The sequence below is a fragment of the Poecilia latipinna genome, unplaced genomic scaffold (genome assembly GCF_001443285.1).
Source record: "Poecilia latipinna isolate Pla-1442-1.1 unplaced genomic scaffold, P_latipinna-1.0 Scaffold144, whole genome shotgun sequence".
Classification (NCBI taxonomy): domain Eukaryota; kingdom Metazoa; phylum Chordata; class Actinopteri; order Cyprinodontiformes; family Poeciliidae; genus Poecilia; species Poecilia latipinna.
In genome coordinates, this window is record NW_015112760.1 from 237,297 (window position 1) to 254,198 (window position 16,902).

The window sequence follows — 16,902 nt, forward strand, 5'->3', positions numbered from 1 at the left end:
CCGTCAGTATACTTCAACATCATTGGTTAATTTTTGACAGCTAACAAACGTCGCCGTCTCTGATTGGTGAAGCTTCTCCTAACGTGTCATATCAACACTGAAATCCTGTTGAGTTTCGTAAAAATTCCAGATATTAATGTTTAAACAGCATGAAATAGTGACATTCTAGAAGAGTTTTCGTTTTGAACAATCGGAGAAACAATGGAGGTGAGTTTAAAAAAAAGCACTTTCTCAGAGTCGACTCTTAATAGTAGCCTGTTAGCTAACACGACAGCTAGTTATAATAAATCCAAAGTCCAGGGATTAACTGAAAGAATCTAACCTTTTCCTGATGATTTATGCTACATTGTTCTTTACATTTTGCTTATCAGTCCTGCTGCAGAGATAACAATGAAAAGGTAAAAAGTGCTGACGATTTGGTTGTTGTTTTTTTTCTTTCCACCAGAATATCCAAAATCTCCCCATCGACATACAGACCAGCAAGCTGTTAGGTGAGACATCCCACGGACAGCACTCTGTGGAAGTCATTTATTATTATTTTCTTCATACTTTCCGATCTTTTAAAGTGTACGCCATGTACTTTATGAGACTTTCTTAACTCCTGACCTTTTTTTTTTAATTTGGCTGCTTTTTCGTCTAATTTCAGTCCAGAACCTGAAGGTTTGTGTTTGTAGTTCAAATAATTCCTTTTCAGTAAAGAAAAAAATTAGAATTCTCTAGGTCTAAATAAGTTTGAAAAGACCAAATTTCCATGCTGTATTCCCTATCCCTTTGTATTATAATTGTAATTATTCATGCATCTGTATGTGCAGAAAGCCATTGATTTCATCAGTCACCTATCTGTCCATCTCAATCTGTCCATCCATCCGAAAGTACTAAACTCAACCATTCCACCAGTTTTTGAAGTTTGCAAACTTCATCACTCAAAGTTGATTGTTGCTTTCTCATGACAAGTTCTTTCTCATTACTAGTTTTTTATTAGAGTTTATACCTCAAACAATACAATGTTGCCCCAGGACTGAACTGAAAACAAGTCACTTTAAAGACTCAAAATGTTTTCAAAGTTTATTTTTTTCCCCTTCAAACCAACTTTGAAATATTTTTTAAAAAGTCTGAAGGTTTGAATGCAAAGACTGTCAACAAGTGCTGGTTTATGTGTATTTTGTGTATTTTGTTGCAGGAATAAATCCAGCAGTAAATATGCCGTTTAACTATAACTTCTGTATGTGACTAGTATGACGCTAGATTCTTTGACATAAATAATTTGAAATATTTGTGTTTTCAGACTGGCTTGTGGATCGGCGTCACTGCAACATAAAGTGGCAGAGTACGGTGAAAACAATCAGAGAAAAGATCAACGCTGCCATTCAGGACATGCCCGAAAACGAGGAGATCAAGCAGCTTCTCTCTGGATCCCGTAGGTTTCTTATGGATGCCTCCAGACTTTCACTTTTCCCTCTGTCACCAACGACATGCAGTTGCTGTAAAGAAACTTTCTTTCAGACAAAAAAATTACAGTGCCAGATTTATATTGTAATTTAGGAAGTGAGGAGGAGGAAGTTGAGTAAAAAAAGAAGCATTTCTTTGCTTGAGGAAGCTAAGAATAACTGCTTTTAACAAAAACTAATTTTGTTTTTGTTAGAGTTACGGTAGAGATTCTGCTGCAGTTCTAACCAGATTTTTTTTTTTTTTTTCCCTCAGCACATTCTTCTCAAAAACCATCATCATATTGATCTACTTTGTGTTAGGAAGTCATGCTGTAATTTTACAAGTCTTATTTTTCTCTGTATAATCAATGAATCTTTTGCATGACGCTATTGTAACTTCAAAAAGTACTGTCTGTCACAACACTCAAACTCAATAGCTCCCTCTGTAGTTTTCTCACAACACGTCATCCATATGTGGTGTTCGCTTCATGAGAGGTGTGGTTACATAAGCTTATGTTGTCCAAGGAGATATTCACATTTGTTATTGTCTTTGAAAAATCTGGAAAGGCAGATTATGATTTTTACAATATCTCATAATTTCAATATTCAAAGATTTTATGACTCTAAATTGTGGTATTTGCCCTTTAAACACTCAAACAGAAGGCGTAGATTCAAGAGCTCCTACCATAAAGCATGAAAGCTATCTGTTTGCCTGTTTTTGTACATCCCTAATAAATCCCTGTTGCTTTTTTTTTATGTGTTTCCACAAACAGACATCCACTACTTTCACTGTTTGAGAATAGTGGAGATACTAAAGGGAACTGAGGCTTCATCAAAGAACATCTTTGGCAGATATTCTTCTCAGAGAATGAAGGTAAAACGACTCAAACGACCTGCTGCTGTCAAACCTTTGCTTTATTGCATAGTGATATTTATTTGTCTTAAAAAATTAAAACTTTGGTCTGTTTGGCTTACAGGACTGGCAGGAGATTGTGTCGCTCTATGAAGCAGATAATGTTTATTTAGGTGAGTGCATTTCAAAAAATAAAATCTCTTGTCTTTAGTGCAGAAGGTTTGCTTAGTTTGAAACCGGCAGACAGTTTTTTTAAGCGCACATGTCGAGCTGCATGGAGATGAAAAAGCTTTAAAGATGCATCGGTAGCTTTGCTGATTTCTAAAACCTGTGCCGCGTGTTCCAGCGGAGGTGGCCAGTTTGCTGATCCGAAACGTGAGCTACGAAGGGCCGGCTCTGCGGAAGCAGATCGCCAAAGCTAAGCAGCTGCAGCAGGAGCTCAGCAGGCGGGAGGTGGAGTGCCAGAGCTCAGCAGCCGAACTGAGGGAACGCTACTATGCTGCCTGCAAGCAGTATGGCATCACTGTGAGTGCAAGGATGAACAATGTTCATATATTAATTCAGTGCTAACAAGTCTTGTAATTATTATGGTACACATTTTTTTTTTTTTATGTGTCTTTTCTGTCAGGGGGAAAATGTTCAGCGAGAGCTTCAGGCTCTAGTGAAAGACTTGCCTGCAGTCCTGGAGGAGGTGGGGAGGGATGCAGCAAAGTTAGAGGAGCAAATCCAGCTTTATGCTGCATTCACAAATTTTGTGTGTGACTGGTGGGTATATCATCGAGATGCAATCAGTTTACAACTCGCTTTGTGCAAAAATCTTGAGTCATCTCTTCGGGATTTTGAGGAGCTTTTTTTTCTTCTTCTTCTTCTTCTTTCCAGACTACCTATAAAATAGCCTTGATCAATAATTATTCAGGTTTTCTGAAGATTGTCAGAGTTTGTCTTTGGATATTCTGCTTGCTGTTTCACTCTTGTATTCTTGACCCTCCTTCCGATTCCTTTTATTTTCTCCCAAATGTTCTGTTCAATAAACCTTGAGTATCTGGGAGATCAAGTTTGCGATAAAGACGAGAAAGTCTTGCTGATGAATTTTTAAAAGCTAAATTCTAAAAGAAATGTTGGGCGGCTAAAAACTTTTGCACGGCACAATCCATGAGCACATTGAGCACAGATGTTTACACACTTGATAAATATAATAATTCCTAAGCTTTGTTCCAAATGTTTAAAAAGGTTCCCTGTGTCCTGCTCGTCTTAATTTAATCGTTGAATACACTGGACCCTCTGTGGGAAACTCTTGACACTTTGACTACACCACCAAGCTTTCCATTATAGATCTAAGTGATGCTTTTTAGCTTTGGATTTATGAGCTTGCATGTTGTTGCTCGAAGGTCCGAACCGGTCCTGCCCATGCTGACGTTCTGCCAGAAATCGGGGAACGTGACGTTTTACGAGTGGAGGACGGGGAAAGTCCCCAGCCTTGTTGAACGGCCGGCGGTGGAGGAAGCCCCTCCCGATGCAGCGACAGAGGACACGGTTGGTTTCATCGATATCATTTTACAGAGTCATGTGTGTTTTATCTGTTTAGCTGTTTTTGTCTTAGGGAATTTTTAATTTTCTCTTGTCATGGTTGAGTGAATTTTTTTCTTTCTGGTCCAAACGAAGTTAAAACGTTACTTTTCCACGTTTATATTGTAACGTCCCGTCATTAACCTATTACATTAATAACTGCTTCAGATTGATTGGGGAGATTTTGGTAGTAAACCATCAGATGATCTGGGCGTGACCGCTGGCGTCACAGTGGAGGAAGGAATCGATTGGGGAATCTCTCTGGAGCCGACATCTGAGGTTAGACAAACAAGCATAAGCTGAGTGATTTTTAGGTTTAGCACATGATTACTCTGCAGGCTGCGCTGAGTCATCATGTGTACAATAACAGAACTGTCCACACTTTGTAAAAATACATGAAAAACACTAATTCATTCTTTATTGCCGCAGCTTGATCTCACTGTGACAGATTTTTTGTTACTGATGGGAAGAATCAGTACCATGTGAAGGAGTTTGTTATTTTTATGAGTACCAGAACTATTGTCAGTCGTGCTGCTAAGCTTTGTAGAAAAAAGAACATTTCATTATCTTTCTTTAGAAATGAAAGAGATCCCAGTTGTTTGGCTGTTAATGAAGACAGATTAAGCTTTTCGCTACACATGAACACGTCAGTGACTGTTCTGGTCTGCTTCATCAGAAAAGCGGTGCAGGCGGCATCGACTGGGGTGACAGAGAACCAGCCGCACTTGAAATAGAAATTGTCGATACAGGCACGGACTGTAAGTTTGTTCTTAAATGACGACCTCGATGAAACGCAGGAAATAAGTTGCAGGAACCAGAAAACAAAATGTGTTTTCCTTCAGGTCCCGAGGGCGTGGCGCGGGGTGACGATGCTCTGAGCATACTGGAAAACTCCCAGTCACGCAGCCAGTTCATTGATGAGCTCATGGAGGTAAAACAGTATTCTGTCGTCCACAGCTAAATCAAACTAATGAGCTCGCTGAAAATGTCAGTTTTTCATGTTTTAAATCCAAACAGCCGGTCTTCAGTGTCGTCTTTAAATGTGTTTTTAATCAGTGATTCTTCAGCTTCTAGGAAGGTATTTTAATGGTCGACTTTGGCTGAGTTTAGATTTTCACACTTTCCAAATTTTTATTTGTCAAATATAAAAAAGTTAAAACAATCATTTTAATTGATTTCAAAATTATGCTCTTCTTTCAACTGATTGTCTTTATTCCACAATGGTGCATAGCACTTGTTCTAAGTGGGTCGACGACGTAAGATCCTAATGTCTTATGTCGTATTTTGGTTCAAATGTGAAAAGTATTTAGAAAAAGTTCAAGGCGTAAGGATATGTTTGCAGTGCCCTAGTCTAATCTCAAGGTGAATCATCAGCGTTTTCTCCCTGATGATTCTTTTTATTTTAGTATTTTACTATGTTTCGCTCTGGTTTTGTGTGCTGCTGCAGCTCGAGGCGTTCCTCACCCAGCGGGTCACCGAGATGGCGGAGGAGGGCGACATGGTGGCCATGAGTCAGTTTCAGCTGGCTCCTTCTATCATCCAGAGACAAACCCGAGAACACGTCCGAGAACTGCTGTCCCAGGTGCAAGAGCTTCTGGGCCGGCTCACCTCGCTCCGCATGCAGCACCTGTTCATGATCCAGGCCTCACCGAGGTACGATGATCAACATCAAATAGGGTTTTGGGTTTTTTTTGGTTTTTTGGGGGGGGGTTCCAGATAACTGAATAGAGCCAACCAAGTGAGGTTTGCCTACATTTGAGCTCTGGCTGATTGAAGCTGTCTTACAGTCTTCTTTTAACATGATTTCACTTGGGCTGCTGGTATGGCTAAACTAAAATGAAGTCAGCTAAAAGTAATGTCAACAGCTGCAAATTGTGACAGTTGTGAAAACTGTAACTGAAACGAAAGCTCACGCTGTATCTCTGGTTCATAACCTTTATTTCCTTGTGCTTTTTGTTAAACGCGTTCAGGTATGTTGAACGTGTGTCAGAAATGCTGAGGCAGAAGCTGAAGCAGGCAGACATCCTGGTGCTGAAAGCTGCCACCATGGTTGAGCGGAGAGAGGAAGCGCTTCAGGAGCAGTCCAGACTGGAGCCTTGTGTTGACCTGCTGGCAGGACGCACCCGGGAACTCCAGAAACTGGTATGAGATTACTTTCCCCTTTTATTTATGCTCACAGGGTGTTGGTGCTTTCCCAGGGGGGAGGCCACAGAAAGTCACAGATCCTCGTTCAAGTAAACGAACGAGATAAACGGTAAACTGCAGTAAAATGAAGACGCCTTCAAGCTTCTCTGTAATCTGTTGGTTGTTTTGTTTCTGCAGATTGAAGCCGACATTTCAAAGAGATACAACAACAGACCAGTCAACCTTATGGGGGTGAATATTTAGTGAACCCTGCAGATGTATTATGTTCTGATCTGCTAAGAGGAATAAACAATATTTAACTTAAACTTCTGTGGTTTTGTATTTTGTAAATTGTCAAAACAATTAAAGCATTGCTTAAATAAATAAACACATGACTATAGTTTTTTTGTTGTTGTTTTTTTGCTGTTATTGTAACCAGGACTTTCAGTGGAAGCAGTAGAGCAACATAGATGCAGTGTGATATCATGTGGTGTTACAGACAACAGCTACGGTAATCTCAGTTAAAGCAGGGATGAATGGGCACATCTTAGTAAATAAATATCTTACAAAAGTTTGTTTTCTTTCACTAATTTCACTAATGGCCTACCCTATACACACTCATGTTCCCATGATGAAGACAGTCGGGCTAATATTCTGGCTTTGGATCTTTTTGCATTTTTGCATGTTCTCTCCATGCATTCATGAGTTCCCTTCAGGGCCTCCAGCTTCCTGCCATGGTACTGTCATGTGCCTGTTAGGTTACTTGGTCTCTGATATTCCCTTAAGCATTTGAATAGCCTGGAGCTCTATCCAGGACAATCTAGTTATCACCCAAAGGACTGCGGGAATACCCTGACCCTGCAAGTGCAAACAATGAATGGATTTGAGGTTTTACATCAACAGTAAGCCATATTCCTCTAAATTAATTGGAATAAACATTGGAAATATGAACTAGTTGATGCATATTAACTATGTTTACTGTATCAACTACTTATGAGTGATACAGCAAACATCCACAGCAAATTTGAACGTTTACTGAAAATGTTATGATTATTGAGATTGATTTCTGTGGTGCCAATTTAAATTGTTTTGTAGCTTTCACTTTCACTCGGTACATTATTGCTTTGTAAAAGGTTTTTTTTTTTCTTAATACAAATGCATGTTGACCACGAGTGGACGCTTAAAAAAATCCTTGAACATTTTTTATTTTTTCCTGGTTTAATATTTTTAAATACTATATTATGATATCATAGTTACACAAACGAGGTTATACTTAGTTGTTTAATAGTTCTTATATAAACTAAACCAGACTTTGATAACACTGGGGGCGGAGGGGATTTTCCGTCAGCTGATGAAAGCTTACCACTAGAATGTTCTACGCATGCTCCGTGTGTACGCGTGTTTTGGGCTAGGCTAGCAGCGGTAGCAAGTGATTTTGCAAGTCATGGTGGGCCATTCAGTAAGGATAGTAACTCAGTGGAACTTGTAGTGACTAGCGGATTAAATCACTGATCTGGTGTGTTAGTCGACATGTGGGCATGAAGACACGGTTACAAAATCTTCATGCGTAAGTATACAATTTAACGGTTTTAACGAATTATCACGTTGACCGATTCATGGGCTTCATTGTTTAACGACACAACATAACGAAGCGACACATAATTATAATAGTATTTGTGTATCAGAAGCCGGGTGTAATTTGTTTTCAATATCAATTCATTTTAAAATTACTTAAATTAGTTTGCTGTAAACTAGCTCATAAGGCTAACGCTGTGTAATTTTTGACTTCCCGTATCACTGTCGCGTCATTCACTAAACCCCGCCTACAACGTATTCTTATTGGTCTGGACTCGCTGGAGTCATGTTACATCATAGTAGTTGAGGTCGTTGAATGGCTGAACTGTCATGTCACTCATATTTTCCCCACTTGTTGCTAGGGAGATTGTTTGACACTAGCTAGGGAGAAAGTAAATATTAGCAGAGGCACCTGCCGCTTTCTGTCGAAAGAGAAATTGAAGTAAAGCAGCGAAAGGTTTTAAAACAGTTACTTTATGTAGCGTCAGAAGGAGGTTATAGACGTGTGTTAGCGGTGGCTGGTCGTGAATTAGTGGGTAGCCACCAGCTGGAAGGACAAAGATAGGCGCAGCTGTGCTGGAGGAGGAGGGAGGGACCCCGCCGGCCACCCAGCGTCGCCGTTGGTGGGTGTCAGAGCCAGTCGAGCTAGCTATCTGGACTCCCTCGTTCACCTTCAGCAGCAGCCAGAAGAAGTAGTTGTCCTGTCAAGGGTGGGGTGAAGCCTGAATCTCTGTGTTCATCTTATCTTCTCTGCCGAATGTCTTAAAATGAAGATCAACAGCGTGGTGCGATCCGACATCAGTCCTCCTGTTCTATTAGGATGAAGTGGTTAGCAAGTCCTGCTCTTTCTTTCTTCTCCTATAATGTGTTTAATGCAAGTGTGGGTAGGTAAGATGTCTTAAGTGTTTGAAAGCTGAGTGATTGGAGTGTGTGGACTGATGCAACAAGGAATTAAAACGTTAACAACTCTTACAACGTATAGATCTACAATTTAGGCCTTAAAAAGTATTTAATATGTCTAGATTTTTTCAGCACACCTCTTAAATTACTTAGTTATGTCTTAAATTGCTGTTCATTTTTTTGCTCCTACAATGGTTTGTTTTATGGTATTGAGAAATGCTTTAATTTCTTAATATTGGCGTTTTCACAATAGAAAAATTTGAGTGTATTTTTACAGAGTACCACGATGCCTAAATATTGACATGTTAGTTATTTTTGAAATTACTTTTTTCTACAGCAAATCAGTTGATTTTTGGCATAAATATTCCTCCTTAAAATTCTTAGTCTAGATTTTCTATAATAAGAGTGGCATTAAATTCATCTGTCAAATTTGTGTGTTAATTCACCCTTTACTCCTTCCATATTGTTGTCCTTGCATTTTTTCGCCTTTAACTTGATTGCAGTAGGTCTGGAATGCTATAATTGTTTTACGCTGTGACAAAACTACAAGGCTTTTAGTTTTAGTTTGAGCAAACCATCAGCCACATTACATGACTTTAGTGTCTGTAACTCAACTAATGTCACTGATTAGCAAAAGGAAACAATCAGCAAAAACACTTTTATATGAAGGACCAATCACTTTTTTTAAGTGAATCCAGTATTTGCCACCAAGAAAGTAAGGACGGTGTGATATATTTACATTTTAATTTCACTAATGAAGACAAAATTTAAACATTGGAAATCAGTTTTCTTTCATGCAGAAAGAACACTGTGCCCTGAAAATGTTGCTTAAAGGAATAAAACGTAATGAAATGGTATTCTCGATATGACTCCTTCAGGTTATTATCCAAAATTCTTGAAAATTCAAATAGCAAATACAAAGTTGTTTTTTAAGCCTGTTCAGTGATCACCAGCTGGGTGACTGAAGCACAAACAGCAGCTGCAGACATGTTGATAAGTGACACCCTGCCTTTAAAAAGTCCTATGTTGTACATGTTAGATTATAATTCATATTTATTTTTTGTCTTAGAATTGTTTGTTCATTTATTGCTCCACCTTATTAAAGGAGAATTGCTTGAGTGGCTTTGATTTATTCATTTTGGGGTAGTTCTGACTGAAGAATTTTATGCTTTGACTAAACCAAACCTCTCAGACCTTCAACCTTCCCTCTGAAACCGTCGAGTTTCGGCCTCATAGACGACCTTTTTGTAATTTGAATGGGTGATGAAATGAAAACCTTATGTTCACTAAAGTTGTATATAATTTTTCTAAGTTAACCTTTGTTTTTTTTTCTTTTGTTGTTGTTTATTTAAATTTATGCAAATTTAAGTTACATGGGTAATTTTGCAGAAATTCTATAAAATGTAATTTCTTCTATTTGGCAGGAATGGGGAGATGATAACTCTTTGAAGAAACTCTTCTGAGAAGTGGAAACCTTATCTTGGAACCTGAGCCCTTTTTAAATTAACTCTCAAAGACGCTTTTGCCTTCCTTAACCACTTCTATGTTCTTGTATCAGTTTTCATCCCTTAGTTTTAGCAGAGAGTTATTGATTACAAGTGGTCGCCCCCGTTTTTGTTTTACTTTTTTACTTTCATTTTTTTGTTCCTTTGTAAAGAAATGCTTTACCTGAAAAAGTACTTCACAGAGGGCCTGATTCAGTTCACCATCCTTCTGAGTCTCATTGGGGTGCGGGTGGACGTCGACACGTATCTAAGCAATCAGTTGCCCCCGTTAAGAGAGATCATCCTGGGGCCCAGCTCAGCCTACACACAGACCCAGTTCCACAACCTGCGCAACACGCTGGACGGCTATGGGATCCATCCAAAGAGTGTGGACCTGGACCAGTTCTTCACGACCCGGCGGCTGCTGAACGAGGTGCGCCAGCTGGATCGCCTGTCCGTGCCCAGTACCGAGCTCAACACCTGGCTAGTGCATCGTGACTCTGAGACGGTGGTGTCCGCAGGCGGTCAGTCCAGCCCCGGCATAACCCTGGACAATGGGGCCGGCCTAGAGGACATTAACAACATCGACGCTACCCCGGCCATGAGGGGAGGCGGCGGAGCACCTGAATCCACGTACGACCTGAACGCAGCGGACAGCAGCCTGGGAGCCGTGGCCCCAGACGGAAACCAGGAGCAGGGCAGCAGAGGCGGAAATGACGACCTCACCAAAGAGGTACGACGCCATGGTTACGGGTTTTATGGTTAGACTCAAGAGGATATTTTTGTTTGTTTCTTTTTTTAATTTAGAGATATTTGTGCTGTCTTGTGAGGCATTCAAGTTAAATTGTTGCATTCAATTGACACAGTAACAATTATGGTCAAAAGTCAACAAAAACCCAAAATTCAGTTTCCAAGAGCATGAAAATTTTATGTAAGCGCAATAAAATTTAACGGTGTGGAAATGAAAATGTAGGCCTAATGAGATGTAGTAACGCAGTGGACCAACACAGCAGAGGACACCCCAGATCCTGACCGGCTGCAGAAATATCCCACTGGACGTCAGTCAGCATTCTGTGGCTCTCCCTTCTCCCTTTGATTTCCAAATTGTCTGGATTTTTGTCTGTCATTTCCCACTCACTGCATGTCCTCCTTCCACTACATTTTCCATTTATGTACTTGTAGCCAACTCTTCTTTGTGAATCGTGTCAATGACAGTCGGCTGGACCGTATTCAGTTCAATGCTCTTCCCCGTGATTTTGGTGATGTAATAAACACATTTTTTGAGAAACACAATTTTGGGTTTTCATTCACTGCGAGAGACAACCATAAAATTTGAGACAAATAAGACATGTTGAAACAGATCATTTGGTATTGATATTGATTGATGACCTAAAACAACCATTTTTATATATTAGCTTTTGAGTTGTGCCTGTAAGTACAGGATGATATGGATTTTAAAAACTTATAAAGTAGCATGATTGTTTATTTTTGTCAGTTTTGGTTTATAAAATGTTGCATCTTTTGTGATTTACAAAAACAACCTAAAAATATAAACTGATATTTAACATCAGTTTTTTCTCTACCTTCCACATTTCCTGGCTGTTTTTTTTTTTCTTATTATTTATTTATTTTTTTTTTTAATCTATTTCAAGTCAAACCAGTGGAGTCGCATTCAGCTGTTGGTGACGTTTCCATCCTTACGGGGCAACTTTAGCATTCAGTCCAGTTAATTTAGCTCTAGATCTTTAAATTTCCAGCTTTTTTTTATTTACTTGTCTCACTGTGCTTCATTGTTTTTGTTCCCCATTCAAACACAGCGATACAGTAAAACATTCATGTTACACATAGCTGAAGATTTCTGTTTATTCTTTTGCTGGATCACAAGAATAACCACCGTGCTAAAATGTTTATATCATGGTTGAACCATCTGATTCGTGTTACGTGACCTGCCCTTTGAAGAACTCGTCAGCACTGAAAAACACATTTTATTTGAAAAAAAAAAATAAATAAAATAAAATATGGAAAAGTAGGTCATTTACAGCTTGATCTAATAACGAAAACAGTGACACAACCAAAAACTGTTCAAATCTTCTGATCATAGTTTCACTGGTGCGCAGAACAGTTTTTAAGAGTTTTCTTTGTTTCTGTTTTAGGACATTGACTTGATTGACATCCTATGGCGACAGGACATCGACCTTGGAGCAGGAAGGGAAGTGTTCAGCTACAGCAACCGTCAGAAGGACACGGAGGAGGAGAAGCCCAGCCCACAGGACAGCAAAGATGCCAACGATGAACAAGAGAGCTGGAGAAATGGGATAAACTTACAGGGGTCCCAGCCGGTGGACGGAGAGACCGGAGAGAGCATTCCTGAGCAGGTACGTTAAGACACGACAAAAAAAAAAACGAGTCAAGCATTGATGGATAGGATATTTATTTGTCGGTTGAGTGTGAGTTTTTAGTAAATGTGGAACCGTCTTTAAAGAAGTTCTTGCAATATTTATTGTTTTTCTTTTCTTTTTCTTTTTTTTCTAAATCTTTAGTTTCTGACAACTGGCGTTCGTTTCTGAATATTTGGTGGAGTTCCGTACCAGATATTGCAGAAGGTTTGATACTCCCAGTCATATTTTGTCACGTTACAACTACCTAACGTGATTCTACACTTGCTCTCTGGTTGTGAAAAACCAATCTGCATTTGGACCAAAGTTGATGTTGTTTGCGGGGTCAAGCGTTTTAAAAGTGACACGCCCCCTCCAACAACTGTTTGGCATGAATGTTGCTAAAATTAGGCTGGGCTTAGTGTGAGATTCCCACAGCATGATGAACTGGAGTAAAAATACCAAAGATCAGAGGATAAAAAAAAAATTTTTTACAACAAAATGGATAACAGGGTTCATTTTGAATAATTTGTAATTTGCTTCTTTTCTTTCCAAAAGGGGCAGTTATGAGAGAGACGCTTTTTTTTTTTTTTTTTTACGTAAAAGTGCAGAAGCACTAATGTAGCACACCTGTCTGTGTTTTATTGTTGTTAGCCGCCAGTTCTTGGCTCACAGACTTCACTGTCACTGCAGGAGTGCTTGAGGCTGTTGGAGGCCACGTTCCCTTTCGGAGAAGAAGCCGAGGTAACGACGCAACGTCTGCAGCTGAATTTAAGTTCTGTGAAACGCTCCCTTGTAACGTCAAACGTATTTTTCTCTATTACCGTCTATGCATGCTTTGATTAGTTTCCTGTCCCGGTCGGTAACCAGGAAGCGTCCATTTCCAATGAGGAAGTTCCCTCCACCTCCCAGGGCCTCGCTCTGGCTCCACAGATGCCCCCAGCAGAGCCGCAGTTGGACCTGGAGCAGCAGTGGCAGGACATCATGGCCATCATGGAGCTGCAAGTAGGCTGCGTTTGGCTGTTTTTAGGATTAATGAGATTTAGTGTCTTTGATTTTAAATTAAAAAAAAAAAAAATCAACGCTGTAATGACAGGTTGATTGGAGACGAGTCTAGCTTTTTATTACTAGAAATAAAAAATAAAAAAAATACACTACACATTTTGCCTATACATCGGGTTGTATACATTACAACCCGATGTAACTCCGCTCGAAAGAAAGTCGGCAAGAGCGACTTTCTGTTGTTGTCGTCGAGCTTAGACTAAAAAACAAAAACAATCGACGCAAAAAAAAACAAAAAAAAAAGTGTCTTATAATTGATCACTTTTTCACAAAAATCTGAAGATTTTGTACATTTCAGTCATTTGTTAAAAATTCATTATTTAGCTGAGAAAATCAGAAAATCACTTTTCTGTTGTTTCTGTCCGAAGGCGATGGACGTGAACAACAGCGCCTCCAACAGCGGGAACGCCAGCAGCGGCACGGCGGAGCCGACCGCTGCCGGGACCTTCGGGCTCTCTGAGCGTGCCACGCCCATCAACCAGGACGTCAGCCTCCACCAGGCCTCCCTGCCCAGCTGCAGCCAGGACTTCCCGCAGATCTTCAGCCCCCAGCTGGACTCGGTCGGCGTGGCGCCTCGGACCGGCATGCTCAGGCTCTCCTCTGGCAACTCCACCAACATCAACTCTACGTTCGGAGCGACCAACCTGACGGGGGTCTTCCTGCCGCCCATCAACAGCTCCAGCAGCAACGTCACTTCCGCGCCGAGCCTGCCGGACCCCTTCACCACCCTCCTGGAGGAGTCCATGCTGGACGAAATCAGCCTGCTGGACCTGGCCATGGAGGAGGGCTTCAGCCAGGCTCAGGCGTCCCAGCTGGAGGAAGAGCTCGACTCGGACTCCGGCCTCTCGCTGGACTCCAGCCGCAGTCCGGCCTCGCCGAGCAGCTCTGAGACCTCCTGCTCCTCGGCAGCCTCTTCGTCCTCCACCTCCGCCAACTTCTCCGAGGAGGGCGCCGTGGGGTACAGCACCGACTCCGAGGCGGCCGCCGTGGAGACGGAGGAGGGCGCGGTGGGCGGCTACCAGCCCGAGTACAGCAAGCTCTGCCGCATGAGCTTCCAGGACCTCTCCCAGTTCAACGGCCTCCCTCAGCTGGACGGCATCAGCCACAACCACACCTACAACGTGCCGCTTTCCTCCAGCTTCCCTGAGCGCCCGGACCTCCTCCTGTCGGCCGGGAAGAAGGCGAGCCGCGACAAGAAGCTGCAGCCCTCCCAGGACCTGCTCGACAAGCACTCGAGCCGCGACGAGCGCCGCGCCCGCGCCATGAAGATCCCCTTCTCCAACGACAAGATCGTCAACCTCCCCGTGGAGGAGTTCAACGAGCTGCTGGCCAAGCACCACCTGAGCGAGGCCCAGCTCGCCCTCATCCGTGACATCCGCCGGCGCGGCAAGAACAAGATGGCCGCCCAGAACTGCCGCAAGCGCAAGCTGGAGACCATCATCAACCTGGAGCAGGGCGTGCAGGACCTGCGGCGCGACAAGGCCCGCCTGCTGAAGGAGAAGATGGAGTTCATCCGCTCCATCCGGCAGCTGAAGCAGAAGATGCAGAGCCTGTGCCAGGAGGTTTTCAGTCAGCTGCGGGACGAGGAGGGCCGGCCCTTTCCCCCCAGCGAGTACTGCCTGCAGTACGGCGCCGACGGCAGCGTGCTGATCGCACCCCGCGGCGGGGCGCCCGCCGCGCAGCAGCCGAGCAGAAAACCCGAGAAAAAACAGAAAGACAAAAAGAAGTGAGCGCAGAGAGACTGCTGGTTATTCTATCACTTTGCTAAATCAGTCCGATTTGTGCAAGATGCAAGAGAGATGCCTTTTTTTTCCTTTAAGAAGATTCTGTTGAAGAGAAACGGCATTTACTCCTCTTCCTCCCTGGGTTAGTTTCTCCTCTTTCATTCTCTTCCTGCGTTTTTTCCTAGAAACAACTCTGAAGCGGAATAGCTCTTGGCTCGAGGACCGGCGGCGTTTCATTATTTAGACCAGAAAAAGGGGAGGGATTTGAAGGACAAAAGCTGAGCTACTAGAAGAATAAATAGCTGCTCTCGTTCCTTTTGCACCAAACCACTAGGGATGGAGGCGTGTCGGGTGGAAGAATGGACCGACGTCGGGAGAGCTAAGCTAACATGCATGGTTGGGAATACCTGTGGATCTAAAGGGTTCAAAGGACTATCAGCTCACCTCCCACCCTGGAGACTTTTAGGAATTGCTTTTAAGTTGTAGATCTTAAGGCAAAGATCAGCACCTGAAGTTGTGAGACGAGAAACCAAAGGCTAAAGGAAGTACATTGTCTTAGAATGCCATTAACACCTATACTAACCAAAGGTTGTAGGGGCGCACCTGATCACCTGAATCCGTACAAGTCCAAAATGCTCAAACGCTGCACTCTTACTCTGTAGGTTTGTACCGCAAGGTCTAGTTTTTTTGAGTCGATTTCTGGGTGGCACCTAAACGTAGAAGGCCCTTAAAAACGCCGGGGTTTGACGTGCGGGAGTCGGATGATTTGGACGAGAAGTCCGAGGCGGAGAGTTGGAGAGCTGGCCCCACGAGGTCCTGCAGGAGGAGCCGAGAGATATTTCTGGGACGAGGCGCACCGCGTTGCAAAATGTATCAAGTTCCTTATGAATTATACATAGCACTGTAATTTGTCTTTTAAAAGGCTTGGCTTTGGTATGCATTTTGCCGTTTCTGTCGCTCTTCCCTCGCTGCAGGTTTAAATACAGGGGCTGCATTTAGGAAGGCTCTTATTAACTGTTTATAATGTGTAGAATAAGCAGGGTTATAGGTCTAGCCTCTTTTTTTTTTCCCCTCTCCTACCGTCTGTGTTGATAAAACCTTTCACATCAAGCTGTACTGTACCATTTCATCCGACTTCGGCTGACAGATTACATTTATAGGCGCAGCTCCATCAATTAAAATGGAATTTAAAAGGACATTTTCTTCAGTAATTAAATTTCAATCATAAATTATACAGATTTGCTACATACATAGTGGGATATTTCAACCATTTATTTCTTTTAACTGTTAGTTTTGATGATTATGATTTACAACAAATGAAAACAAAAATTCCGAACCTTAAATAATTTGAATATTTTATAAGAACAATTACATTTTGCAATTCATAAGTCTTATGTCAGGATCTGGTTATAGGCAACGGCCATTGGTTAGATTGTGCTGATGATCTAAATAAGGAGCAGTGAAGTATTCAAGCATAATTGATAGAAAGTTTAGTGGAAGGAAAAACTGAAATTGAAAACGGTGCGCAACATACAGAGTTAACGCAGCACGAGGTTGTAGTCAACGGTGGGAGAGCCACCACACACGCACGCACGCGCACACACACACACACGCATACATATACATATCTAGGACTGAACCAGAAGCCATGTCACAAGTGTTTTCATTAGGGTCAGGAGAAGTGGTCAAATTGAGTCAAATAATTTGAAGAAACTGAACATGAAGGTTTTCATTAGCTGTAAGGTGCAGTCATCTAAAGTCACAGAAGTAAACAGTTGAAATAAATCACTGAAGTTCATTGGTAATTTGAAC

The 16,902-nt window shown here is 41.8% G+C and overlaps 2 protein-coding genes across 9 annotated transcripts; both read left to right on the forward strand.

Moving 5' to 3' along the window:
- Positions 1–40: 40 nt before the first annotated feature.
- cdk5rap3 (CDK5 regulatory subunit associated protein 3) lies at positions 41–6,296 on the forward strand. The gene is made up of 14 exons (XM_015029094.1): positions 41–207; positions 446–491; positions 1,286–1,417; positions 2,201–2,301; positions 2,405–2,453; positions 2,627–2,805; positions 2,909–3,045; positions 3,669–3,813; positions 4,015–4,125; positions 4,523–4,604; positions 4,689–4,777; positions 5,294–5,499; positions 5,817–5,988; positions 6,169–6,296. The coding sequence occupies exons 1-14, from the start codon at positions 202–204 to the stop codon at positions 6,232–6,234; spliced, it is 1,521 nt and encodes a 506-aa protein (XP_014884580.1). The 5' UTR covers positions 41–201; the 3' UTR covers positions 6,235–6,296.
- Positions 6,297–7,333: 1,037 nt separating this feature from the next.
- nfe2l1b (nfe2 like bZIP transcription factor 1b) lies at positions 7,334–16,591 on the forward strand. 8 transcript variants are annotated; one of them, XM_015029100.1, is made up of 6 exons: positions 7,334–7,537; positions 9,870–10,662; positions 12,083–12,304; positions 12,959–13,048; positions 13,175–13,309; positions 13,735–16,591. In XM_015029100.1, the coding sequence occupies exons 2-6, from the start codon at positions 10,105–10,107 to the stop codon at positions 15,094–15,096; spliced, it is 2,367 nt and encodes a 788-aa protein (XP_014884586.1). In that variant the 5' UTR covers positions 7,334–7,537; positions 9,870–10,104; the 3' UTR covers positions 15,097–16,591. The 8 variants fall into 8 exon arrangements, with proteins under 8 accessions (XP_014884586.1, XP_014884588.1, XP_014884581.1 ...); XM_015029102.1 differs by having other exon boundaries at positions 12,998–13,048; XM_015029095.1 differs by having other exon boundaries at positions 7,335–7,537; positions 13,151–13,309.
- The last annotated feature ends 311 nt before the right edge of the window (positions 16,592–16,902 follow it).

Bases quoted from the DNA above. Each gene is read 5' to 3' on its own strand.
- nfe2l1b (XM_015029095.1), top strand. From the start codon at position 10,105: ATGCTTTACCTGAAAAAGTACTTCACAGAGGGCCTGATTCAGTTCACC. The intron at 10,663-12,082 runs GTACGACGCCAT...TTTCTGTTTTAG, and splicing joins ATGACGACCTCACCAAAGAG to GACATTGACTTGATTGACAT. The intron at 13,049-13,150 runs GTAACGACGCAA...TGCTTTGATTAG, and splicing joins CTTTCGGAGAAGAAGCCGAG to TTTCCTGTCCCGGTCGGTAA.
- cdk5rap3 (XM_015029094.1), top strand. The intron at 492-1,285 runs GTGAGACATCCC...TTGTGTTTTCAG, and splicing joins ACAGACCAGCAAGCTGTTAG to ACTGGCTTGTGGATCGGCGT. The intron at 4,778-5,293 runs GTAAAACAGTAT...GTGCTGCTGCAG, and splicing joins TCATTGATGAGCTCATGGAG to CTCGAGGCGTTCCTCACCCA.